The following is a 22,743-nucleotide window of genomic DNA, read 5'->3' as shown; positions in this document are numbered from 1 at the left end:
ATATAATTAACGTAACACTGTGTACGAGCTTTTCTTTTTCTCTACAACTCGTAGCTACATTTTACGAATTTATAGAAAATTTCCAAGTAGAAAATATACGAAATATCCAAAGTACAACGCTGCCAATAATAACAAATAATAAAATTCCAGGTAAAACAATCTTCTATCAAGCTCATTACGACTGGTGCAATTAATATAATTAACGTAACACTGTGTACGAGCTTTTCTTTTTCTCTACAACTCGTAGCTACATTTTACGAATTTATAGAAAATTTCCAAGTAGAAAATATACGAAATATCCAAAGTACAACGCTGCCAATAATAACAAATAATAAAATTCCAGATAAAACAATCTTCTATCAAGCTCATTACGACTGGTGCAATTAATATAATTAACGTAACACTGTGTACGAGCTTCTCTTTTTCTTTACAACTCGTAGCTACATTTTACGAATTTATAGAAAATTTCCAAGTAGAAAATTACAGAGAATGAGCTTGATATGGGCAAATATACGAAATATCCAAAGTACAACGCTGCCAATAATAATAAAACAATTTTCTACCAAGCTTCACGTTTCCAATTACATCCTCGACAACGTAAATTTGCATAAAAATCGCGTCCATTTACCAATATTATCATTAGCCGATGAATTATCCTTCGAGAGTGCTTCGGACTGGATTCTCGAGTTTCGTGGAACACGAAATGATTAGAAATTTTTATAGCGCGCCGTTAGACGCCGCGCACACGAAACCATAGGAAAGAAGAAGTTTGACGTTCCAGCTGATCGATAAGCTGGAAACAATTGCGTCCTACATAGGCCAACGAAATTACACACAGACGTCGGCTGTAAAAACACTGGAAATATCCTGCGCAGCGATCGAATCGCCTGGTTAAAAACTTGGCCTGCCCGGCCAAGTCTGCCGCCCTTTTCCGCAACACCTCCAGCCGAATCGCAAATCGCCGCCATGCAAATGCTCTCTTTATGGCTCTATGGCTGTTCCTTGCGATCGACTGGAGAACGGCCGGCGGCTGGAAACGCGTCCGTGCGTTGCAAGAGACGCGGAGGATCGATCGACTCCGGAGAATTCCTGGCGTCGTCCTACGAAACTCGCAGGCCATTTTTATTTCGCCCCTGCCATTTGTCGTTCTCTCGCGTCGCCTCGCCTTCTGCCTGCCAAGCGTCCTTTTTCATAAATAATCGTCAGCCGGAAGCGGACTCCGCGCCAGGAAACACGCCGTCCTTCCTCCTGCAGGAATTCCACGCCTGCGGAATTGCCATTCTCGCGCCTCCAGAACCATCCAGGTGTGTTCCGAATCCGATCGATGAAATTTATCAACTGCCTTCTCTCGTATTTTATACCGTCGTTGTCTTTCCTTGTCGTTTCCTTCGATTCTTATCGGCTGCCGCTTCAATTTACCTCGTCCTTTTCCTTTTTCCTCGCAGCGTGTGCCTGGTGAACTATCTGAGTATAGTTGACTAACTAGAACTCACGCGATATAAATTACATTCGAGGCTAAACGACAATTTACAGCATGTCACGAGCGATCATTTATGGTCGGGCAACCTGTTGGCTTGGCAACTAAGTGACTGCGGGTTTTGTCGTTCGGTGGTATTGACAAAATCCGCAGTCACTTAGTTGCCGAGCTACGCGGACTGAAAATTGCGCCACTGCGTAACGCGAGAAGTTGCCGGAAACTTCTCTTTGCGCTGTGTATCGTGCAACGCATATTATTTTGTCGTATCAACACGTTGACTGCGATTAACGCGTTATTCGGCTTCGGGTTGCTAAAGTGGATAAGCGTTGGCGTTGAGATTAACATGGTTGTCGTAGAAAATCGTCCGGCTCGCTCATTCTAACAGGATTCTATTTTTATTTCGTTCGTTTTACAGGCTTCTTGTCGCGTATTATTATATTTTTACGACCATCGTAAAAATAATCTGCCGACTCAGTTGGGAGAAGAGCGTGCGTAGGTACAAGGCAAGGCGGGTGAAACGTAATAAAACGACGACGAATTAAAGTCTAATGAAATTAAAAGTCCGCGTCGATTTGTCGCCTCTCCCAGTGACAAACGATAAGAAATAAATGCTCGGTCGTACACGGACCGTAACATCGTTGATTCGATGTGCGAAAGTGAGCCAAGAGCTATAAATATGAAACACGAATCGTCACGTTCTTCATAAATGATTCACCTGTATTTGACTGACGTAAGAATGGTAAATATTATATCACGTTTTATGAGGCTCGATAAGCAAGCAACACGAAGAGGAAGTTGCCCTGGAATTGCTCGATAGTGTCTCTTTTTTTTTTTTTTTTTTTTTTTAATAAATGATATCTCTTTGGACACAGTTGTCACGCTCCAAGTTTGATAAATTCTTGTTCCGGAGTTTGCCATTTCAACTGCGATCGATAACGCGACTCAGATCGAATAAAACGATTCGTAATTCACTGGAGACACGTAAATAAGTGAAACGATTTTCGCGATTCGAAGGAAGCAGAGTGTTTCGATTATAGTCGTGCGATGAAATGTTATATCCGGACGTGCAAATAATCAAATCAAATAATGGAAACTGAAAAGAGAGAATCGTATTTAGTTTTGTTTTACTTTAGACCATTGGAAATGTGTCTTTTTTAACATTCGCCATGCTCCGAGCATTTACATTTTCATCGAGTCTCTCATTCGCCTGATTCCTCTGGCAGAGTCGTATACAAACGTTCAAAATTGTATCAACGAAGACTGGTTTCGAATATAAAATTAACGTGAAAGGTTTCCGCAGCAATTCCACGTGGAAATTATTGTTATTTATATTGCGACGAAAAGCTGAAATGCTAGTTTCCTGTTCGTCTCGATTATTGAGGAAAATCGAACGAAAACGTGTGATCGGAAATTGCGGTGAATTTTGATACGTCGCGTGGCAATTTCGTATCGCGTTTTACAATTATCGTCGCTGTAAACGTTTGCAAGCAAGAAAAATTGTTTTATTTCGACGATTGAAAATATCGTTTTTTTTTTGTCTCGATATTATTGGAAAATAGATTGATTTTATTTAACGATCTCGATGTCAGATTATCGGTGTATAACTTGATTGAAATGTTTTTAAATCGCTCGAATCCAATACTCTGTGTATATATACATATTCCATACGTTTTTTAATGTTTATACACCATGATCCGTTAAAGTTGCATTGAAAATTTTAATAGCCTGACGTATTTTATTTGATAAAATTTATAAACCAATTATCCTGTACGACGTAAAATTATAAAGTTGCATAAATATAACAATGGTTCGCCTAAGAAAAATCAGAAGTCTACAACTTATAATTGATTGACCCGGTAATATTGTTGTTTAATAAATCATCGTGCGATATCCTTCGAAACGAGATGAAAAATTTCTAGTTAAAACGTTGAAAAGCTGGCTATGTCGAGTCAATTTAGCAATTTGACAGAATAATGTCGTATGAAATACGTAACATCTATCGGAAGAGATTCGAGCAACAAATTCTCACTAGCGCGTGTGTGGAAAATTTGTGGCGTGCTTTAAAGTCGCACACGATTTTAATGAGTTGAAAGTTTAAATTGACCACCTGTTATAACTTCGCTTGTTTCCGCCCGTGGAACGCACACGTAATTTCTAATTTTCCATCGAAGTAAAAAAAGTTCATCAATTAAATTTTCATGCAGCTTCGATCTATCGAAACTAAAAGTTGCCATGTAGTGTGGATAACAATGAAATTCCATTGAACAGAATAAAAATGAAATACATCGAGCGGCAAGCAAAGATGCCAGGGAAGATGAACAGATTTCTCGAAATTCTCTTTGCCTTACGATAAAGCAAATATAAATAAAAATAAAAAAATAAAACACATTCAGGTATACAGAGAATTTTCTTTCATCCAAGGTTCTCTCGACTATCAAGTCGTTAAATATTTCTCGACTTAAAAAGTAATCTGACAACAAAAATAAAAAACATTTAGGTCTCTTTGAAAACCTTGAAAAATGTGCGCCTAAAATATGTGTCAAAAATTAGTACACTCGTCACAGCACAAAATATTGCTGTCTCTTCACAAGTCTACTCATCCCAAGCAGCTGACTGAATAAAAAGAAATCTATCAATTAATCTATGACAATTAGTCCTCTTTGAAAACATTGAAAAGTGTGCACCTAAAATGTCTGACAAAAATTAGTACACTCGTCATAGCACAAAATATTGCTGTTTCCTCCCCACAAATCTACTCATGGCAAACAGCTAACTGAATAGAAAGAAGTCTCTCAAGTAATCCACTACAATTAGTCCTCTTTGAAAACATTGAAAAGTGTGCACCTAAAATGTCTGACAAAAATTAGTATACTCGTCACAGCACAAAATATTGCTATCTCTTCGCCACAAATCTACTCATCCCAAGCAGCTGACTGAATAAAAAGAAGTTTCTGAAGTAATCCACTACAATTAGGCCTCTTTGAAAACTTTGAAAAGTGTGCACCTAAAATGTCTGACAAAAATTAGTACACTCGTCATAGCACAAAATATTGCTGTTTCCTCCCCACAAATCTACTCATGGCAAACAGCTAACTGAATAGAAAGAAGTCTCTCAAGTAATCCACTACAATTAGTCCTCTTTGAAAACATTGAAAAGTGTGCACCTAAAATGTCTGACAAAAATTAGTATACTCGTCACAGCACAAAATATTGCTATCTCTTCGCCACAAATCTACTCATCCCAAGCAGCTGACTGAATGAAGTTTCTGAAGTAATCCACTACAATTAGGCCTCTTTGAAAACTTTGAAAAGTGTGCACCTAAAATGTCTGACAAAAATTAGTACACTCGTCATAGCACAAAATATTGCTGTTTCCTCCCCACAAATCTACTCATGGCAAACAGCTAACTGAATAGAAAGAAGTCTCTCAATTAATCCATGACAATTAGTCCTCTTTGAAAACCTTGAAAAGTGTGCACCTAAAATGTCTGACAAAAATTAGTACACTCGTCATAGCACAAAATATTGCTGTTTCCTCCCCACAAATCTACTCATGGCAAACAGCTAACTGAATAGAAAGAAGTCTCTCAAGTAATCCACTACAATTAGGCCTCTTTGAAAACTTTGAAAAGTGTGCACTTAAAATGTCTGATAAAAATTAGTACACTCGTCATAGCACAAAATATTGCTGCCTCTTTACAAGTCTACTCATCCCAAGCAGCTGACTGAATAAAAAGAAGTCTATCAATTAATCTATGACAATTAGTCCTCTTTGAAAACATTGAAAAGTGTGCACCTAAAATGTCTGACAAAAATTAGTACACTCGTCATAGCACAAAATATTGCTGTCTCTTCACAAGTCTACTCGTCCCAAGCAGCTGACTGAATAAAAAGAAGTCTCTCAATTAATCTATGACAATTAGTCCTCTTTGAAAACCTTGAAAAGTGTGCACCTAAAATGTCTGATAAAAATTAGTACATTCATCATAGCACAAAATATTGCTGTTTCTTCCCCACAAATCTACTCATGGCAAACAGCTAACTGAATAAAAAGAAGTCTCTCAATTAATCTATGACAATTAGTCCTCTTTGAAAACCTTGAAAAGTGTGCACCTAAAATGTCTGACAAAAATTAATACACTCGTCATAGCACAAAATATTGCTGTTTCTTCCCCACAAATCTACTCATCCCAAGCAGCTAACTGAATAAAAAGAAGTTCCTCTCTGACAAATGAAAATCTTTTCACGCTACAATATACATAAGCCAACCCAATCGGTGTACAATAAATAAATAAAGAAGCAAATATATATCCAAAGAGTCCGGAACAGTGTCGAATAATATTCGAATCGATTGGAAACACGGTGCTGCTTGTGTCCCTATATTTATCGGCCAGGGTAGTCAGGATAGGCCGGAAAATCCAATCGGCCTGTCCGAACCGTGCATAAAGTTTCAATGCCGCCGCGTCCAATCTCTTGTAAAGCTGGCCGTAATATATGCGCTTTGCAGCGTATCTAGGACGCCAGTGTATCGCTGTCTATAACCGATAACCGACACCCAGTATATGTCTCTCTCTCTCTCTCTCTCTCTTTCTCTCTTTCTACATGTATTTGTGCGCCTGTACGTATATACACGTACATATATACTATGTATACTACGTTCAATTGTGTTTAGCACGTTCCACTCTCTATCCATCGAGAACGATCATCCGCACTGTGTGAACTTCATGGTAACATAGAAGCGTACGACTGACTCGTTAGGCGAATATTAATCGTTTCTCCAAGCGTTCATTCTTTCTGGGCTTCGCGAGGACGATCTTTGAATATGTTTCTTTTCGTGGAAATGACGAGACGAAGTTGAATGGTAGATGAGTTGTAGTAAATGCGTGTAAGTGTTCCGGCATTCGTAAAAGTATTATTACACTCGATGGTCTCCTATGAAATATGACGATCGATCGATCAATCACAATTATTCGTACTCGTGGAAAACCGTGGAATATTTTGTCTTTAGTCGATGAAATTTTCTAGAAGATCGATCGAACTGTTTAGAAAAGTCAGAGAAATGGAATAGTAACGTGCTCTTATTCGTGCAAGTTACTCCTACATTGACTACGAAACGTTGTAATACACTTTTCAGAAACGTTATATTATTTATAGTCATAACAATCTTGCCTATACGGTTTTGCACTAATTTTCGCTAAATATCTCGTCGATTCCATGTATATGTAGATATTCGACACGTTAAGAATCTCGTTGCGAGAGAATCTCGCAGCAACCATCGAACATTTCACCACTCGATTCTGTAGCATCCCGCAAAGGCGACCTAAAACTAGCTGCCTCCGAGTTAATTTCAATTAGGAGAATCGGAATGGCGAGCGTTCAACATGGCTGTGTGCAAGTTGGAAACTGGAACAAGTGGAGGTATGAAGCGCGCTGTGAAGGGTACACGCCATAAAGTAGCGTCTAAAACAGAGCCTTTGGCTATTGTCAAGTAGGAGCACGTTTGTTGCAAAGCATCATGGCTCTTCAATAAAGCGAAACACCCAAACCTGCCGGCCCGCTCCCCAGATCAGCCTATTAAATGGATGGCGAGTGCCAGCAATATCGAGTTACGTGGCAATACCCTAAATTGCTTGACCGACCAGCATCGCCATAAGCTGCACACGATCTTCACTTAGTCGCTCGTCGCTCGCATCGATCGCACGATAATTACTACGCCGCTGAGTGCATGACATCCTTGGGTTGTTGGCTACGAGAAACTATAACTGACAAAGATCCTCCGCTCATAGTTTCGCTTTGCCATGGAAATTCACGTGCGTCGAAGCAGCACGCGATAAAACAATTAACACGGTCCAAGTGCTTTTCTTCCTTTCGCAATTTTTCCTCCTGTCGTACGAGTGTCGAAAATTATGGCTGTTTGTACAGATTCATGGTTCCACTTGTCGCAGAACAACGATACGATGCTAAGGCCATCGAGCTTTTAGAGATATTGGCTTGGCAACTAAGTGATTGCGGATTCTGTCATTAGACGGTGTTGACAAAATCCGCAATCACTTAGTTGCCAACTAGCAAGCGTTCGAAAACCCAACGACGCGGAACTTGCTCAACACGCGTTGTCGTCCTATCGCCTGCGAATTCTCGGTTGGACACTTGAACGTCGCACACAGTCATCCGAGAAGCTTGGACTTTCTTTCGTTTTGCGAAAAGCTAGTTCATCGATTGTTCGTTCTCTTGGACCATTTACGTCTGGGGAAATTGTCAAGTCGGGAAATTGGAGTGTAAAATGTAAAAATCCGATGGTCGATCTTTTTATTTCCAACGTGATTCGAATTATGTGAATTTTAATAGAACGTATGTCTATAGAGGATTATGATTGTACACCTTAATTAACGAGAAGCAGATAATTTGGAAGAAAATTGGAAGCCAATATCGTGATATGCTTGTTGCTTTCATTTTTATAAAACGTAATCTAATTAAGGAGCCAAAATAGGAAAAGGATTAACAGGATACTGGCGGAACGCGTTTAATTAATAATGTTGACAGTTAGATCTGCGTGTTTGAGATGCTGGGAACGATATATACCTTCTGAAACTTTCAGTCGACGTTAGTAAGTCTTTGAACGCCGCAGATTACTTCATTAACCGGGATACAAATTCTGATTTATCTCGGCGGATAATTTTAGTTTTGAACGGTGTGCGTTAAATTTACTTTGAGTGCAAAAGTTTGATAGTTTCTTAGATGGTTGGAATATGTGGACGACAAAAGACGAAAAGGAACGACCAACTGAAGTCGTTCTTTAAGAAAGACTTTGCATCTTTAAATCTTCTGTAAACACGTAAAAATGTTATCTATTTAAAAATAAATATCGTAAGGCGAACGAAAGTTTCTCCTATGAATATTAAAAGACTTCTAAAGAGAAAAAGGAAATTCTCTTTTCCAACGTTAATATTCTTGCAATTACTTTTATGACAAGCTACTCTAAAGAAAAATGTTGGCTTAATTATCGTCTGGAAACATTATATTGGAATTCTTTAAAACTTCGTCAACCGTTCCGTTGCGAGTAAAAACATTAGCAGCATATTTAATCTTAAAACATTAAACGTAATTAAGAAAATTAGAAATGATACTTTCACGCGAGCTATATCGAAGTATTTCATAAGAAATGATCGAACGTGAAAAATTCCGCTCGCAGATAAGAACAAGATCTCGCTGCAGATAAGAAAATCACGCCGCTGAAGGAAGTTGGATCACGACCGTGATCGTGATTCTGCGACCATTGTGATAAATCACTGTCGGTGATCTTGCACGCCATCTCTACCACCGATACGTTCAAAGTATCGAGATACTTTGGTCAGCCACTCTCCACTTTTTCATTTACATAATTACGGCAACGTGGCTATCTTGGTGAGCGAATTCGAATCGGCAGCGCCGGCCAATTCAATATTCCGCTAATTTCCAAGTTGTTTCGCTTGCGATTCGATCAAGCGATAAGCATTCTGCGAGTTATAATCAAATTCTCGGCCTGAAGCGCCGGTTACACGTACAACTCGGTGGAATCGGCCGTTGCTCGGCGAAACTCGCCAGCGGCGCGTGCAAGTTTCGCGAAATTTCAGCGAACGTCGATTGCCGCAAAACTACCGCTGCTGTGATTAAAGCGTGTCTTGCGAGAAACTCTTTCATCCGTAAGCGGATTAGGCTAACACGGCGGCGTTGGTTTCCACGAATTTCCACGGATCGTTGTTTGATGTCAATTTACGATTCGATTAAACCGGTCGATCGGGTCACGATCGGCCCCCGTCGGTCGTTAGTCAGGGCGGCCCTTAACAGATCACAGCCAGCTGCCTGGCATTGTAATTTCGAACATGAGCTATGTCCTGTTTGCCGCTCGTCAACGTATATACATACTTCGATTCTGTGGATCGAGCGATTAAGGGGACGGCTTAACGACGAAGGCGTTTCAACGTGTCTCATTTTGCGGTTCTGATTATTCGCTCGTCGCGACAGCCTTTAGTCGGCCTGCAATTGCGAAGATCCAGATGGGTTTCGTGTTTGCGAGGTCAGAGTATATTTGTACATGCACAGAGCCGCGATTATTCCAGGCGAATGGCATTCCAAGTAGGCAAGAAGCGACAATTTAAAATAACGAATCGTATCGAGTGTTTTATTATTTCTGCGTTGCAGATAACACGGCCGAAGGAGGACGTAATTTTCTGTCGAGATAGCACGTTTCCAAATAGTTTTCTGCTTTGGTATTTTAATATGTTTGAATTACAAATAACCCAGAGAAATATAATAGTGTTGTGTTAAGCTAAATCGTTTTCAAATAATTTCCTGCTTTGGTATTTTATTTTCTCCGGGTTTCTATTAGCGTTTCAGGTACTTCGTTAGTTCTAAATCAGAAATAGCACAGGGAAGATATCATTTTGCGCTAAGATGAATCGTTTTCAAATAATTTCCTGCTTTGGTATTTTATTTTCTCCGGGATTCTATTAGCGTTTCAGGTACTTTGTTGTTTCTAAACCAGAAATAACACATGGAAGATATAATTTTGCGTTAAGATGAATCGTTTTCAAATAATTTCATGTTTTACTATTTTGTTGTCTCCGGGTTCCTATTAGCGTTTCAGGTACCTTGCTAGTTCTAAACCAGAAATAGCACAGGGAAGATATAATTTTGCGCTAAGATGAATTGCTTCCAAATAATTTCCTGTTTTGGTATTTTATTTTCTCCGGGTTTCTATTAGCGTTTCAGGTACTTTGTTAGTTCTAAATCAGAAATAGCACAGGGAAGATATCATTTTGCGCTAAGATGAATCGTTTTCAAATAATTTCCTGCTTTGGTATTTTATTTTCTCCGGGATTCTATTAGCGTTTCAGGTACTTTGTTGTTTCTAAACCAGAAATAACACATGGAAGATATAATTTTGCGTTAAGATGAATCGTTTTCAAATAATTTCATGTTTTACTATTTTGTTGTCTCCGGGTTCCTATTAGCGTTTCAGGTACCTTGCTAGTTCTAAACCAGAAATAGCACAGGGAAGATATAATTTTGCGCTAAGATGAATTGCTTCCAAATAATTTCCTGTTTTGGTATTTTATTTTCTCCGGGTTTCTATTAGCGTTTCAGGTACTTTGTTAGTTCTAAATCAGAAATAGCACAGGGAAGATATCATTTTGCGCTAAGATGAATCGTTTTCAAATAATTTCCTGCTTTGATATTTTATTTTCTCCGGGTTTCTATTAGCGTTTCAGGTACTTTGTTAGTTCTAAATCAGAAATAGCACAGGGAAGATATAATTTTGCGCTAAGATGAATCGTTTTCAAATAATTTCCTGCTTTGGTATTTTATTGTCTCCGGGATTCTATTAGCGTTTCAGGTACTTTGTTGTTTCTAAACCAGAAATAACACATGGAAGATATAATTTTGCGTTAAGATGAATCGTTTTCAAGTAATTTCATGTTTTACTATTTTGTTGTCTCCGGGTTGCTATTAGCGTTTCAGGTACCTTGCTAGTTCTAAACCAGAAATAACACAGGGAAGATATAATTTTGCGCTAAGATGAATCGCTTCCAAATAATTTCCTGTTTTGGTATTTTATTTTCTCTGGGTTCCTATTAGCGTTTCAGGTACTTTGCTGTACCTAAACCAGAAATAACACAGGGAGGATAAACATAATTTTGCGCTAAGATGAATCGTTTTCAAATAATTTCCTGCTTTGGCATTTTATTTTCTCTGGGTTTCTATTAGCGTTTCAGGTACTTTGCTAGTTCTAAACCAGAAATAACACAGGGAAGATATCATTTTGCGCTAAGATAAATTATTTTCAAATAACTTTCTGTGTTAGTTAATAAAGTGATAAATATTGTTGATTTTTAAACATTGTATTTTTCATACGTTTGTATTAGAAACATAAACTTCTCCATGATAGTTCAGTTATTAAATGAAACAATTCCTTTTTTTCGTATTTCGTATTTGCATTAAATGTTCCTGAAACAATATTTGATTCCATTATAACAATATTGTCAGCTGCGCCAGAAATACTGATTTTTCCAACGTTGAAATCAAAGCTGGAATTAAAACAACCGTGCTAAATTGAATAAAACTGAAAGACACGTACGAAAGCTAGAATTTTAATACGAATTCAACTTTCCAATTATTTAGCATTTTGTCTAAAAAGCAAAATACAAAAAATTATTCGAGCATTGTTTATTTGATCTCAACAGAAAATACAATTTTACCCACTCTGATTATTAACTGTATTATATCTAAAATAAACACAGCAATAAAATAGTTGAAATAATTCGTCGTGTCAAACTTTTAATTATTATCCTCATTACCAACAACTATTCGCCAAGCCTAATACGAACATCTACGTAAAATTGTCTAATAGGGTGAAACTTACCCCTTTCGCTTCTAGCTTCGCTGCGAGCTACGTTTCAAGGCAACTTTGGTAGATTTATTAGCAACGGCTGTCGATACTTACATCGCACTACTAATTTACAAAGTTCAGTGCATTGTGTCCGGGGACAATTAAGCTTAATGGCTTCGACTCCGGTAAGATGGTCGCAAAGAACAATGCGCCGATATCGAGTTTTCATTGTCCCTGGATAAGGACAATCCCAGGACCGGCTAATAATTAAAATAGTTCCCGTGTAACTCGCAGCTCGAGTTCCCTTCGACTCTCGCGATTCTGCTCTTCCTTTTTCCTTCGTTGCAAGGCCAGATTCTTATTAATGATTTTCCCTTAATCTCAGTCCATTTTCTTATTTAACGTGGTCCGTGTTTAGAAACTCTGACACGTTTTATTCTTCGCCGAAGAAAGTGCAAACGATAAATCGAGGTGCTTGTCCCTCCGAAGAGAACGTCGAACGTGTAGAAATTTATCGAGGCGTCATTTTTGTATTTAAAAGTCATTTGGATAAGAAGAAACGTTCAGACGATCGAACAGCATATTTTAAAATTAAGATCGTGTCACTGTTCGAGAAGAGTAATTTTTTAGATTTTGTAATTCCTCGGAAATTTTGAAAAATTGTCCGCTCTGTTTGACAGCCGAAACGCAACTTGGCAAGCAAAGCATTTTGGAATTCCGAACGCTGCACGTCGGTGGCTACTTGCACGCCGGTGAGGAAATCCCTCATTTCGTTGGTTTTCTCCAACAAATCTGGTTCAACGGCTACCCGTACCTGGAGATAGCGCGCAGTTCCGGCAATCATCAGGCTTCTCATCAAGGTGTAACACCGATCATCAGGGTCACGGGGAAATTCAGCAAAAGGAACCATCCAGTCCATTATCCGGTGACATTCACATCAAAGCACACGTTCGTCGGCTTGCCCGTGCTGAAAGCGTACGTGGAAACGAATATCTATTTCCAGGTAAACATTTTTCAATTTTCTTTTTCTTATCTTTTTTCTTCTTTGAAAAATTAAAACTAAAAAGATTTGTAAAAATTAAAAATTAACAAAATTAAAAGCGACTGGGAAATTCTTTTATAAGAATTCCGTGTATCTGTGTGATGGAGACATTTTTCGGCACAATATTTTACAGCCATTTTACAGTATTTTTAAATTGGTTTTTCATTAAAAATAGAAAACGACAGAGAGCAGTATATTTTTTCACGTGGAAAATGTCACGAGAAAGAGAAGGTAGATAACTGGTAGGAAACACACTCTTCGTTTACCAGATCCCAGAAGAAATGGTAATCCAGAAGGATATTTGTGCTATGTGATCGAGACATTTTTCAGCATGATCTTCTATGGTCATTGTTTGTAAATATTACCATCGGTATTTTTAAATTGGTTTTTCATTAAAAATAGGAAACGACAGAGAGCTGTTTGTTTTTTCACGTGGACGAAATGTCACGAGAAAGAGAAGGTAGATAACTGGTAGAAAACACACTCTTCGTTTACCAGATCCCAGAAGAAATGGTAATCCAGAAGGATATTTGAGTCATACCAAGCAGTTCGCCACCGAGTTTGCCAAGTTCAATTATGAAATCGACAGCTCGTCAGACATAGTTTTCTACTCATAGTTTTCTAGATGTAACTGCTACTGGTCGAAAGAAAAGTTCGATTAATGTTGGTATTCTCAGTCGCGATTATTATAATTCGGTAACGCGTATATGTAGATATGATTTTATTCCTGGAAATTATTTTCCTGTTTATTTTATTTTCTAGTTTCCTGTTGTTGTTTTGTTTCGCAGTATCATGACCGTTAGGTCACAGGTATTGCAAGGAGTAATGAACTCCGAGCAAAACAATGTCGCCGCTACTTTCCACCGTCAAACGCAGTCGAGTTCAAACTTTCCGACTGTCCCCCGACCAGTATAAATAAACAAACGAAATGACGAGCGAGGAAGTTCAGCGATCGCAGTATAAGCATACAGACGCATCAGACGTATATACGGAGTTTCTTGAGACCGCGCGTATTTATTTCGCGAAAGTTATTATACCTGGACTTGTGCTTTGTGCCAAATCAATTTTATAGACAATATATTTATCTTAAATAAATTGCTCACAAACAGCAATCTGTATTTCGTGATATCTGATAAGACGAATCCTCTACAATTTATTTCTGTATAAGTCACTCGGAAGCCAAAGCGTCTATAACTTTACTTTTTGAAGTTTGTTTAATTTTATCGTTGAACTTTGATCGATACATTGATTTTTCCTACTTTTTGCTTTCTGGGGATTTAGCAAATAAGCGGACCCACCTCCTCGCTGATTCAAATAAATTTCTTGTTTCTAATACGTTGCTGCACCTGAATGATATTTCCTCGTTACGCTACTGTTACATTACAACCAGCTAGCTGTTTTTGACGAGCATACTCGTCATGGAGAAATACAAGTATCTTGTGTCATGACGAGTATACTCGTCATGGAGAAATACAAATATCTTGTGTCATGACGAGCATACTCGTCATGGGTAAAGGATATAAGACAGTCGTTTGGTTACACGTTACTTGATTACTTTAATTCTACGTTATAATCTCCACACATACCCTGTGCTTGACGAGTATATTCGTCGTCGCTTACCTTTTGCCACACGTTTTAGGTACACACTTCCCAAAGTTTCCAGAGGACGCAACAGCTGACTGGTTAAAATGAAAGAACAAGGTGCAGCAACATACAAGGTGTCTGATTATTCCGCGCAAAATTCAACTTTAACAAAGTTTGAAAACGTCGAAGATGTTACTTGCACGCGAACGAAAGCGTTGCGAAGGCCAGTTGAAATATCTGGTGGGAAAAGTGGTTCGACCCATGTTGGGAAACTCGCGTGCCGTGGCTCAGGAACCACAGAGGAAATGAAATGTCAACGGTGACGCGTCCCCACAAAAGGTTCGCCCAGTTAGATCCATCCTGGCCTGGATCGGTGCTCGCTGCTCACGAATCGATGCACAAACTCCGGATTAATCGTGGCACGTGTGACGCTGGCGCACGTAAAAACCCAATCATGCGCCGTTCTTCCGTGTCAAGTGACAGACAAGCTCTCCTCTGGCCGTCACCTTCGTAATTACGTCGACTGTAATCGACGAGCTTCTGCTGTTTTTCCATCGCCTCTCATACAACTTCCGGCTCGCTCGTTTAATTCCATCGACAGTTTTTCTCTTGAAAGAGAAGCGCGGCTTTGATAGTCGTGCAAAGAGAACGATCGATCTTCGCGATCGAACTTGTATTGTTGGAAGAACAGACGCCTGTTAATTAACCCTCCATCCGCGTAATTTTCGACCGATAATTTTTCATTTCTTCCGCGTTTTTGTTTAGCCAGTTAGTTGTTCTTCGACGAGTATACTCGTCACGAAGAAATAGCAATGTTTTGTCTTGTGACGAGCATACTCGTTACGTATAAAGGATAGTTACAATTTGTTGTTTAAAAAATTGCAATTTAGTAATTGCAGTCTTTGACGAGTATATTCGTCATGAAGAAATAACAATATTTTGTCTTATGACGAGCATACTCGTTACGTGTAAAGAGTAGTTACAATTTGTTGTTTAAAATATTGCAATTTAGTAATTGCAGTCTTTGACGAGTATATTCGTCACGAAGAAGTAGCAATATTTTGTCTTATGGCGAGCATACTCGTTACGTGTAAAGGGTACTTACAATTTGTTGTTTAAAAAATTGCAATTTAGTAATTGCAGTCTTTGACGAGTATATTCGTCATGAAGAAATAACAATATTTTGTCTTATGACGAGCATACTCGTTACGTGTAAAGGGTAGTTACAATTTGTTGTTTAAAAAATTGCAATTTAGTAATTGCAGTCTTTGACGAGTATACTCGTCATGAAGAAATAACAATATTTTGTCTTATGACGAGCATACTCGTTACGTATAAAGGGTAGTTACAATTTGTTGTTTAAAATATTGCAATTTAGTAATTGCACTCTTCGACGAGTATACTCGCTATCGCTTACTTTCTGCGATGTTAGATATACACTTTTCGAAGTTTTCAAAGAGCTCGCGACAACTAACTGGTTAAAGATAGCAAGGTGACGTGCAACGATAAAAAGTATTGGATGTTGTAAGAATTTGGAAGAATATTCGAGAATTTTGAGGATCTTTTGAAACACGGAAGCTTAAAAAGCATCGTATGAACATAAACGATACAGCGTACAGTGAAAATTAGGATCGCAAGCAGAGGGTTAACTCGTCGCCTGAACTCAGACTTGTGCAACATTTTATTGAAAATTTGATTGAAAAGAAAGATTCAACGACACCTTTGCTATTTTTATTTAAAACACATATAAGGAAAATACATCTATTTTATACTAAGAATCAGGTAAATCATTTAGAAACAATTCTTTATTTTAATTCACCTCGATATGAATTTCAATTTCAAATATTACACTTCGTACATTCTACAAACGTATCAGCAGGTTCAATTTCAACTTCTTCTCTTTTCATCTTCCACCTTCTTTCTTCAACAGCGCGCATTAAGTGGCGTACGCACTGGCGCTTACTCATTTCTCATTTATACTTTACTTGCATTTCCCATCCAAAATTCTCATCCGCGATTTCCTTATCCGCAAGCTGGTCGTCGCAAATGCAGGGCCAGCAGCTACAAAGGGAAACTTACGTTTGTTTAAGTCGATTAACACGCTGTTTCTCGCCTTGCAGTTCAGAACACGTGAAGCGAACGGTCTAATTCTCTACAACGCCGGTCGAGAACGCGACTTCATCGCTGTGGAGCTGGTCAACGGACACATTCATTACGTGTTCGACCTGGGTGACGGCCCGGTCAGGGTCAGGGACACTTCCAGGTCTAGGCTGAACGACGGCAAATGGCACGCAGTGAGCATCGGAAGGCCGGCACCAAAAAGACACACGCTCGCTGTCGATGACCATGTGACAGCTGTCAATAGTCAGGGCAGCAACGAGAACCTCGACCTGGATGGAATCTTGTACATCGGTGAGTAATATCTTTTCAAATTCGCCATTTTTATTCGACAATTTCTCGAGTGGAATGTCGAATCTCTGTGGAAGAGCTTCGACATAAACATTCGCAGTAGGAAATTCGCAGGAATCTTGCACGCGAGTTTTCTCGCCTCTCAAAGGTTATACAATACGATCACATACAATTTTCCATATATCTTTCGTCATATTTCGAGAAAACACGGCGCAACTTTAACGCAATTATTTTTACTATCGTTACATGTTTCTCAAGATATTCGTTTTTCCATCAGAAGATTGAACTTACCAGACACTAAGAAACCCATTTGCTATTTTAACCAGGTAGCTTTTCTTGTACTCGTCACGCGTGAAAAGTAGTTGCAATTTGCTGTTTAAATTGCAATTTAGTAATCGCAGTCTTTGACGAGTATACTCGTCATCGCAGTCTTTGACGAGTATACTCGTTTAACGCATGAACATTTAATAATAATAATGTGACCATACATGTTCGAATTTGTCAGTTAAAACAACCATTTACCAGTTAGCTGCTGCGACCTGTTCGAGAAATGTAAGCAATGACGAGTATACTCGTCAATGACTGCGATTACTAAATTGCAATTATAATCATCGCAGTCTTTGACGAGTATACTCGTCATCGCTTACATTTCTCGAACAGGTCGCAGCAGCTAACTGGTAAATGGTTGTTTTAACTGACAAATCCGAACATGTATGATCACATTATTATTATTAAATGTTCATGCGTTAAACGAGTTCGAACATGGTACATTCATCTCTGCATTTGCCTCTAATTTTAGTAGAACTGCGCAGACTACGTTTCTAATTCGACCGGCATAAATCGCCATAGTGTCCAGCCTTATCACAATGCTAATGAAACGTTTGGTGCAGCACGCGTAACGCATTTATGCTCCTCTCTAACGGTAGACGTTGCAGCGCAAGTAACGAACCCAGTGGACATTTATGTCGTCTTTGACACGCGTACACGTTGACGGAAAAAGCGAAGCCGACGTGATACCGCGTTATAAAACGCGGAAATCTAATTTATAGCCGGAGCTCTGCATGCTTCAAATATAAAACACGGCGAGCATTTATTCGAGCCGCGAAGTAAGAAACGTTGCTTAGTGATATATCGCTGACCTTCGACCAGGGTAAAAGCGTATCGGGATAGTTGGAAGGCGAAATATTACTTTATGAATCACGGTGAATTTCGAAAATCCCGTGAACGATAAATCGCGTGGTGGCAGAAGCGAAGAGGGATTGGCTCGGCCGATATATCGCGCCGCGAGATAAAGAGTCGAAAATCGATGAGTACCGCGCGTAATAACATCCATCAGACGCATTGGCGTATAAATAATACACCGATACCGTTGATACCTTCGAAAATCGCTTTATCTCGTCTCATTACGTCAGCATCACGTTGACGATCCTTCAGTCCGACCGAGATATCGATCCGAATCCGTGTAAGCGTGTAACAAGTGAGAGAAGAAGTTGGAAGAAAAGAACATCGAAGGTTCTCTTCTTATTATTTATTTTTTTTTTTTTTTTTTTAAGAGAAAACTTTAAGGAGAAGAAAGAAACTCGTCGCTGGATGATGGAATTTTCACGAGGCTCTACGTCTTCTGCGCTGTTTCTTGTCCAATGCGCTTATACATCGTTTTTAACCGGTATCACGCTGAAATTGGATAAAAATTTGGATGATCAGGCGAAAGGTACTCAAGAGAATCGCAGGCTGTTTGTAGAGAATACAAAATGCAGCTGTTTAATCAAGTACACGAGAAAGAAGATGCTGTTCACGACGCGGACAGAATATGGAAATACAGACGAATGATTGGAACGTTAGAAGAATAGGAAAATTTCGAGAAGATACGATGGAACACTCACAAGACGTCTCTGCACTTTCCCAAGTGATCCCTTCGCTGACCGGTGGGACACCTGAACCTGGCGCCTCGAATGATGTGCCTAGACCCGAGCTGCGTTTTCGGCTTAGCGCTTGCCGCTTTCTCATCCGCGTCCTGGTTTTCCGACTCGTCGGTGCTCCGCGAGATCGTATATTCCATGCTGCTCGACCAAGTCTTGTCCTCTGGCGTGTGACTCTTGAACAAGCGGAGCTCGATTTGCGGAGGTTGACCAGAAGACACGACCCTCCACTTATCGGGCACCACATCGTCCAACGTGGTCAATTTTGTCAACGTTGCTGACGATCGAGGCACGAGAAGAAGGAAGGAAATGCCGATGAAAAATTGCACGCCGGTCGGTCTCATTTTTCCTTTCCACCGAGACAATTCGATTGAAAACTCCGCTACTTTGAACGAACGTCTGACGATGTCGTCGCTGATTATCACGCACCACTTTTCTCGCTACCTTGCGAGCTACAATCGACGATTACGTTGGCTGTGCAGCTATTTCGCAACACAGTCGTCCACGTGGAAAAACTCGGCGAGAAACTGACCGACAGATAGGAAACAACGAAAACAGAGGTCTTGTGCGACTGACCACTATTGAAATAAAAGGCGATCTGATCTGCAGAGCAGATTGTTGCGTGCAATTTAACTAGAAACGCATCCGGCGTCGTAACCACAATATTCCACCACAAACGAGATTAGAATCATTAGCAGTTTTTGACCATCTCGACCGTCGTCTCGCTTTTTATTAACGACACTGACCAACGGTACGGCACGATAAACGACTGATAACAGTTGCCAGACGATAAACCGTTCGAGGAATTTTTATAATCACAAAATGCACGCGAGTATTTCCACAAGTTGCTGTTAATCATCGTTTTCCTGGAGATCCCCTGTAATTGGAAAATTCCAAACAAACGCCACGTGTGTGCGCGATCATTGGCGAAAGTTTCTGATATCGCGAACATCTTGTGAAAAAAGCCACTTTTATCAGAGTTGTTGTTATTCGCTTGGCAACTAAGTGATTGCGGAGTTTATCATTGCCATCTAATGACCAAATCCGCAATCACTTAGTTGCCAACGCGACGTATCTTCTGTTACGTCGTATAAACGAGCCGATAAAATTATAACAAAATGTCACGGTGAAATATACAAACAAGATACTAAATAAGATACAAGTAACGTAGAAATAAGATATTTAAAAATGTACTTTATTTATACGAATGAGATTTCATTTATAGTATCTGGTTGTTTGAGTTGTGTTTTCCTGTTGCTTGAAGTACTTTCGTTACTCACCGCTTGATTACGTCAACCAGTCTTGCGTATTACTTAATCGAAATTAATTGGAAAAACGATCACGGTACGACTAGGATTATTTAATGTATGTTTTATTTAGTGTTCATCAAAATAATCTGCGTTTTGCTTTACTTAACAGTGGGTTAATCTTCATCTCGGTCTCACGGCTAAGGAAGAGACTTGGTTTACAGTTTGCAGACTTTTAAAGCTTTCTGAGAATGTTTGCTATGTTTGTTACACGCTCGTTTCATTCATTTCTTTTCTGATTCTGTTTACTGACCTACTAATTAAGTTTGTCACTGACTATTACGCTTATGCCTCTGTCCATCTATCAATCTCAGTTTATGTTCTTCCAAACAATAAAAGACCTAAGATATTCTCTACGTTACACGTTCCTTGTAAAGAAAATTGGCCAACGAAAATGGAATCTGAAGGAATTTTGTATTTTATTCTTATACGGAAATCTTCGTCTCTGTTCAACGTGATTTTTACAAAACAGCAAACTCGAGATATGTAATCTTCACAAATATGAAAGCGAAGCGATTCAATTATCCGACCGACGTGTATTAGCTCGGATATTCAAAGTTCCATGGTACACAAGCTGTAACCAGTTAGCTGTTTCCGACGAGTATACTCGTCGTGAAGAAATGGCAATATTTTGTGTGCGAAATAAGTTGCAACGAAATGACTGTTTTAGTTTTCATACGAGTTACTCGTCGTAACACAAAATATGGCCATTTCTTCACGACGAGTATACTCGTCACGCGTAAGAAAAATAAAACAGCCATTTCGCTGCAATTTCTACGCTATGACAGCCACGCGTACTCTGCATTTGACGAGTATACTCGTCATCGCTTACTTTTCGCCACACATTTTCCGCGCACGCTTCTCAGACTTTTCGCAGAGGTCGCAACAGCCAACCGGTTGATCGAAACCGGCGTTTTACGGTTGGGAATGTTGAGAACGGAAGAGCATTTTGTAATCAGCGCGAAAACTGCGGACGAGCTATGGACAAATATTCCAAGTGCATCCGAGGGCAGCCGAATGAACGTAAAATATTCGAAAAGACGAAGACAAAACTGTGAAACGAAACCGTAAAACAACTTCAAAGCGATGATAACTTTTTGTTCTTGACGGAGCGTGGTCGGGAAATAAAAGGAGCGTTTTACGCGTACGGTAACAAACTTGAACAAACTCGTGACTCCTCGCTATCGCTAGGAAACGACTTCACGCTGTTTACCAGTTGCTCGGAAGCATTGGAAATCGGGAAAAAAATGAAATAGATATGAGATTTTTTTTTGTTTTGTAGTTGCATCTCGCATAAAAAATGAAAAATAAAAATCCGGAAGTAGCGTACACTCGTAATCAACATTTCTGTTTACTGTCTATGTTTTATTTACTAATCTTCTAATCGTGTTTTCCACGATTTTTTCAGTTTCCTTGATGACATATCGTGGAAAATATTTTCCACGTGCACGCGCCGATTTTCATGATGAAACATCGCGTAAGCGTTGATCGCAGCTACCTGAGGCGCCTGCCTTTATCCTAAGGGACAGATCGTCCCTTTTATCCCAGCCATTTCACGTAAATCGAATCTTTTTACGCGATGTTCGCGGACAAGCGATTTTTCCGAAAAATCCTTCCCACGACTTCTGCTTCCTTCGCATCTTTCGTCGATTAATAAATACTTAAAAAATAATAAAAAGGGTTCGTTTCTGCCTTTAAAGCGCAAAACGAGCTGATAAATTGTTACGGGTAGCTGCAGCGAACGCCTGCGCGAATTTTCATCGCGATCGGCGTCATCATATAGAAAACTTGTAAACGATTAGCATGTGCAGCGCGAAGGAAACAAGCATTGGACGTATGTTGTTTTCAAAATGATTTATTTCGTCGTAGCTACAAACGTAAGAGAGAGGAGAATACTCGTAAGGTGAAAATTATCGCAAGTAGATCCACGATTTTTGTAGTTGGAAGCCGTTTTTAAGAACTCCACTGAAATGTGAAAAGAAAATATGAAATTAATGTTACAAATTGCGAGGAAATTTTATGGAACCAGTGTTTGTTATACGCGTTGGACTAAAGTGTTTGTTATAAGAGTTGGTCTAAAACGAGCGCAAAATGAATGAAATTAATTCGATACATTAAATGCTTTCGTTTGTTCTCCGCATTTCTTGGTACTTTTCTGTACTTTGCATATCCAACTATTTTTAATGAATTTCGTAACGTCATTCATTTATATACGTAGATAAAAAACGATGCGTTTGAAGTCAGTGTTATTATAATTACCAATATAATCAACGATCGGACAGTTTATTAAAAAACAAGATATATAAAATATTGTTTTAAACGAAACATCCGAACAACGACTATTTCGTCTTGTTCTACTTGGCTGTTACTTTAAAACGTTTATACGTTTCAAACGATATTTTATATTCGAATAAATGTCTCGTGAAACAATTTTCAATTCTCTGCTGCCAAAGCTGTCTCGATCGGAGATGCCGGTGTCCGCAAGCTCGCAGACTTATCGCACTTAAGATCGTACTTAATGGAAATTCAAGCAATTTTCAAAGGAAATATCTTGGTAAAATAATTTTGTCGGATCGCACACAGCTCAAGTACACGTATGAAAGATATTTCATTGGATACTTAACGTTGAAACTAGTCAC

General features: G+C 39.2%; 2 protein-coding genes across 7 annotated transcripts in view; one reads left to right on the top strand and one right to left on the bottom strand.

Moving 5' to 3' along the window:
• LOC117211790 (neurexin-3-like) overlaps positions 1–22,743 on the top strand; it is a 295,832-nt gene that overhangs the window by 191,427 nt on the left and 81,662 nt on the right. For all 6 annotated transcript variants that reach the window (XM_033456011.1, XM_033456008.1, XM_033456010.1 and 3 more), the window contains 2 exons: positions 12,524–12,846; positions 16,590–16,881. In XM_033456011.1, coding sequence (XP_033311902.1) covers positions 12,524–12,846; positions 16,590–16,881 — 615 coding nt within the window. The remainder of the gene's footprint in view (positions 1–12,523; positions 12,847–16,589; positions 16,882–22,743) is intronic.
• On the bottom strand, positions 18,410–19,759 carry LOC117211791. The gene is made up of 2 exons (XM_033456013.1): positions 18,762–19,759; positions 18,410–18,552 (listed from the first exon to the last, which is right to left on the bottom strand). Exons 1-2 carry the CDS (start codon positions 19,139–19,141, stop codon positions 18,525–18,527), a joined length of 408 nt encoding a protein of 135 aa, XP_033311904.1. The 5' UTR covers positions 19,142–19,759; the 3' UTR covers positions 18,410–18,524.

This window comes from Bombus bifarius, unplaced genomic scaffold (assembly GCF_011952205.1).
Source record: "Bombus bifarius isolate JDL3187 unplaced genomic scaffold, Bbif_JDL3187 scf7180000008244, whole genome shotgun sequence".
In the NCBI taxonomy this organism is placed as follows: Eukaryota; Metazoa; Arthropoda; class Insecta; order Hymenoptera; family Apidae; genus Bombus; species Bombus bifarius.
The sequence above is the reverse complement of the archived record's forward strand: the minus strand, read 5'-3'. Positions and strand labels throughout refer to the sequence as shown.

Bases quoted from the DNA above. Each gene is read 5' to 3' on its own strand.
- LOC117211791 (XM_033456013.1), bottom strand. From the start codon at position 19,141: ATGAGACCGACCGGCGTGCAATTTTTCATCGGCATTTCCTTCCTTCTT. The intron at 18,553-18,761 runs GTGAGTGTTCCA...ATCCAATTTCAG, and splicing joins GGAAAGTGCAGAGACGTCTT to CGTGATACCGGTTAAAAACG.